The sequence below is a fragment of the Elephantulus edwardii genome, unplaced genomic scaffold (genome assembly GCF_000299155.1).
Source record: "Elephantulus edwardii isolate Elephantulus edwardi_28Jun2011 unplaced genomic scaffold, EleEdw1.0 scaffold00058, whole genome shotgun sequence".
In the NCBI taxonomy this organism is placed as follows: Eukaryota; Metazoa; Chordata; class Mammalia; order Macroscelidea; family Macroscelididae; genus Elephantulus; species Elephantulus edwardii.
The window spans coordinates 7,087,124-7,091,525 of record NW_006399808.1 but is presented as its reverse complement, the minus strand read 5'-3'; the positions used below and the strand labels follow the sequence as shown (position 1 = coordinate 7,091,525).

At 57.5% G+C, this 4,402-nt stretch overlaps 1 protein-coding gene across 1 annotated transcript in view; it reads right to left on the bottom strand.

Annotated features, from left to right (window-relative positions):
• Nucleotides 1-3,060: 3,060 nt before the first annotated feature.
• Nucleotides 3,061-4,402, bottom strand: part of ZNF503 (zinc finger protein 503) — a 2,636-nt gene continuing 1,294 nt past the window's right edge. Inside the window, exon 3 of the mRNA XM_006887499.1 lies at nucleotides 3,061-4,402. This exon is cut by the window's right edge and continues 21 nt beyond it. Within this exon, the coding sequence (XP_006887561.1) occupies nucleotides 3,061-4,402 (1,342 nt within the window).

Genomic DNA, 4,402 nt, shown 5'->3' with positions numbered 1-4,402 from the left:
GCACCTTGAGCGACGGCTGTACCCCAGCGAGGCTCACACCCCCACCGGGACTCTCTTGTCACCCTCTCTCACTGTCATCCTCCTTCAGGGTCCTGGACCCTTGGTGACTTCTCTGACCAAGTCTAACACGCCAGGGAACCCTTTTGCTCTCCCGTCCCTGGTCCCCCCAATTCTGGAATCTTGCCGCCTCTGCGTAGTTCCTCCAGGAAGGAGAGTCGCACTAAATACTCAGAGTTTTGGGGTTTTTTTCCTGATTGTGGGGAGAGGGATTAAAGGCACAAAGCGCCTCCATTCACCCTCTTAGCCAGTCCTAGGCCTGAACTCAGAGCAGGGAAATATCAGAAACCTTTTCAAATGGGAGCTAGTAGGCCCTCCTTTGTGGCCTAAGGGTCCCCGGCAAAAGAGGAGGGTAAAATGTGTTCGTCTGAGTGTCCAAGGGCGCGTGGCAGGTGTTCGTTAGAGGTGAGCAGAGGCAGGGTGGGGGTGGAGGTGGTCAGGGAACCTGAGTGTGACAGGGCGCCTAGTTGGCCGACATTCTAGAAACCCAGCCCTGCCAGGCCCGGCTAGGCCTCTCCACCAGCCCAGAGTGGGAGTAGCGTGGCGGTGTCCCGGGACACGCGAGCTGGGCATTTCCTCGTGCGTCTTGGGGAACCCAAAGGTATCAGGGTGGAAGGCACTGGAGGCTGCCCTCAGGGGAAGCGCCACATAGAGTTTGCGTCTTCACCAAGTCCCCTGTAGCAGGCTTGGGAGCTGTAGGAGGCGGACAGAGGTGGCAAAGGCTGCTGTGCGTTCAACCCGGGGAAAGGGTGGCAACAGGAATGAGGTGGAAAAATCTCAAAATCGCCAACCCTCGTGCAAATGGCCGCCAAGGCTGCGCGGTTGTAGGATCCCGGTCCAAGGCAGAGCGCGTACCCTGCGGGCATGGGGCTCAGAGGACCTAATCCGGCCTGATCCTCAGGAGAGGGAGTTTGAGAACGTGCTAAGAACAGACTATGACTACATGGTCCCGGGATCCCAAGGAAAGTGCGCGCTGCACCCGGCGCTCCCACGGAAGGAAGAGGAGTCAAAGTCCCCAGGCTAGAAGGGAGGGGGGAACAGGGGAGGAGGACAGTGGGAATTGTACCCCGCCCGAAAAAAATTAAAAACATTATATTTTCCTGCTGGTCCCATTGGCCCTCCCTGAAGTTCAGTCAAATGGCCCAAACTGGGGAGAAAGAAGCGGCGCGCGCAACTGGGACCCTCACCCACGCGGGCCCCCTGCGGCGCCTCAGCTGTGTGAGTCTTCAGGAACACAGGCGGCGTCCACCTGGTCGCCCCAGAGAGGTCGGCACTGGACACCAGCACGCTCCTCGGGGTCGAATTTGGGGTGGCTTCCAGCTCTGCCACCCATGCGCGTTCCCTTGCAGCACGGACCCAGCAAGAGGTCCATCAGCCAAAAAGTCCGGGCCAGGGGAAAAGCAGCCCAGCGCACCCCACTGCCGGCGGGGCCCCTGAAGGGACGCTGGCTATGGTCAGAAACTAGCGGCGGCCTGTTCTGGCCCTTGGATGGCAGGAGAGCAAATCCACTTGCCCCGAGGGACAGAGGCGCGCTGTTTCTAGACCCGAGGAAACCAGTTCCCCAAACACCCCTCGGTCCCCGGGTCTAGCTTGGCGCAGGGACGCTTAGGGTGCAGAGAGAAGACGCGGGCAGCCGCGCGCACCCAACGCGGAGGCTGGCCGGCGCGTCCGGGCCTGTTCCCTTCTTCGCACAAAACGAAACTGAATCATCCAGGAATCTCAATAGGGAAATCAAAACAAACAAACAAAAGACATCTTTTTAAATTTCCCCTTTCTTTCACTTTTAACAAGCGGTCTGCTGGGAAGAAAAATGAAATAAAAACGAAATGAGCAATAGCGGAGGATCTCTTCTTTCCAAATGATGAAATTCCTTAATAAAAATATTTTCCCCCAGGCCAACCCCTTCATGGTCGGCCCTCCCGAAGTCTATGTCTCTCCCAGAAAAATCACAGCAAAACAATCGAAAATCCGGCCACGGTTCTGGAAAGAGGTGGCCAAGAGGCCCCGGGACCAAGTGCTAAAATTGCCAAGCTCTTTTCTGTCCTTATGCAAAAAATAAAAAAAAAAGATAAGAAGTAGTAAAACCCTTTAATACATCAAATATACGGATTTTTAATCTTTAAAGCGATACATTGTCTATTATTTTAGTACATGACGTAAACCTTGTCCCCTTCTCAGCGGGTGGACTTAAAAATTAAAAATAGTTAAGTGTTCCTTTTAAAGAACAAAATAAGGCAAATGAGGTTTTGGAATAGAATTGTTTTTCCTTTTTTTTTTTTTTGTTTTCTTCCAGAATACATACAAAAAAATACCCATTCTCTCTCGATGGTATATTCCTTAAAAATAATTGCAATTTGAAATCAGAGCTGAGAAATCGTGGCTTGTTTTTTTCTTTTTTTTTTCTTCATTTTTTTGTAACAAACATGCATGTAAATCTGTGTTTCAATCAGACATTAAATAAGAACGGTACAATACAATCATAACAATTTTAAAGTAACATTAAAGAGAAGACCTCTAGTTCTGCGGTGGTTTTGTTTTTATTTATAATCTACAAGGGACGGGAGGGTTTGTTTTCCACATTTTACCCTCAAGTTTTAATCTTATTTTCCCCCTCCTCCTCTTTACCTACGGAGCTCAAACTAAATAATGCACTTTTGAACCACGGGCCCGCTTGGAGCTAACATAAATAAATACCAGTGTTCACCGACGCACTCCTCTGATGAACACTTTCTCAATTATTTTTTTTTCTATAAAAAGTCAAACGATAGTATTTTCAACTTTTATAAAGTTTGGACGGGCAGGTGAGAGGCGGAGGGTAAAGGGAAGTTTGCCATCGGGTCTCGATATTGTATATAATTTTTTTTCTTTCCCGGCCCGGGTCTTCCCCTTGTGCGGGTGTCTGTGGCCTCGGCCCTGTCCCCGCCCCTCCCTAGCATCGCCCCCTCCCGCGTCTCCTGCTTTCCCCCAGGCTCCTTCTTTTCTCCGTAGCCCTCCAGGCCACCCTCACTGATACCCAAGCGCTGAGGCCGTGGTCAATCTCTGTCCATAGAGGGCGTACGGGGAGTAGTAGGGTCCGGTGGCGGCGGGCACGGGCACCGGGGCGCCGGGCGTGGGGAGCGGGCTCTTGGAGTAGGGATGGTAGCGGCTGCTGAGTCCCAGCGCATGGTGGGGGCTCCGCAGCGCCAGCGTTCCGGGGCTGCCCGGCGCACCCGACGTGGGGATGTGCATGTGGCAGGCCATGGCTGCGGCGGCGGCGCTGGCCAGAGATGACGAGCTGGGGTAGCCCGACAGCAGTTTGTCTGTCCCGGGGAAGGCCGTATGCGTCCGCAAGTGGCTCAGCAGCTCTTCGGAGGTGGCAAAGCGCTTGTCGCATGGCCCGTTGGCCGACACCCAGTTGCAGATGTGGGGGAGCGGGTCGTTGGGAAGCATGAAGCCGTAGGGATAGAGGGGGTGGCCGGCCAGGGAGGGCGGTGTGGCGCCTGCGGCGGCGGCAGCGGTCAGCGAGGAGTGCACTCCGTGCAAGGGGTGCGTAGGGTACACTAGCGGGTATCCGGACTTGAGCGCAGCAGCCGCCGCTGCCGGGTCGTGGGCGCACGAAGCGCTGGCGGCCGCCGCCCCGGCCAGGTGGCTGGCGCAGTGGTAGCTCAGGCAGTACGGGTCCCGGCACAAGCTCGCTGTCATTACGGACGGCGGCGACGCCCCGGCCAAGGGGCTGGAGCCGGCCGGCTTGCTGCAGCCCAGGGAGCCCGCCGCGGCCGCCGCCAGCTGCGCGCCCACCAAGCTGCCCGGCTTGGTGGGGTCCAGCGCCACGCCGTGCGGCAGAAACTGCGGCGGGTAGCCGGCGTAGGCCCCGGCTAGACTGCCAGGGTAGGTCATGCCCGCGGGAGGCAGGGGAAACACTGTCTGGCCCGGCTTGTAGGGCGACACGGGCGCCACCAGCCCGGAGCCCAACACTGAGGAGGAGGCGGGCGCGCTGGGCCCGGAGCCGGAGCCGGAGCCCGATGAGCCGCCGCAGTCCGAGCCGAGGGCCTTGCTCCCTGGGCCCCCGTCCGTGTGCTGGTTCACGTCCACGTTAATCCCTCCGCCGCAGCTAATCCGGCCGTGCGCCAGCCCCGGTGGACCCCCGTCAGCCGTGGCGCCCCCAGCGCCCTTGCTGCCACCTCCGCCGCCAGTGTCTGGGTCCTTTTTGTCGTCCTTGGCCTCCGGGCCGCCCCCGGCCGAGGGCAGCATGCCTCCCGGCGAGCAGGCCGAGGCGCTGGAGCTCGGGCTGCCTGTCCTGGGCGTGAACGGCTGGCAGGTGGCGCTCGGTACCCGAAATCCAGATTTCTCAGCCGAAACCCCCCCG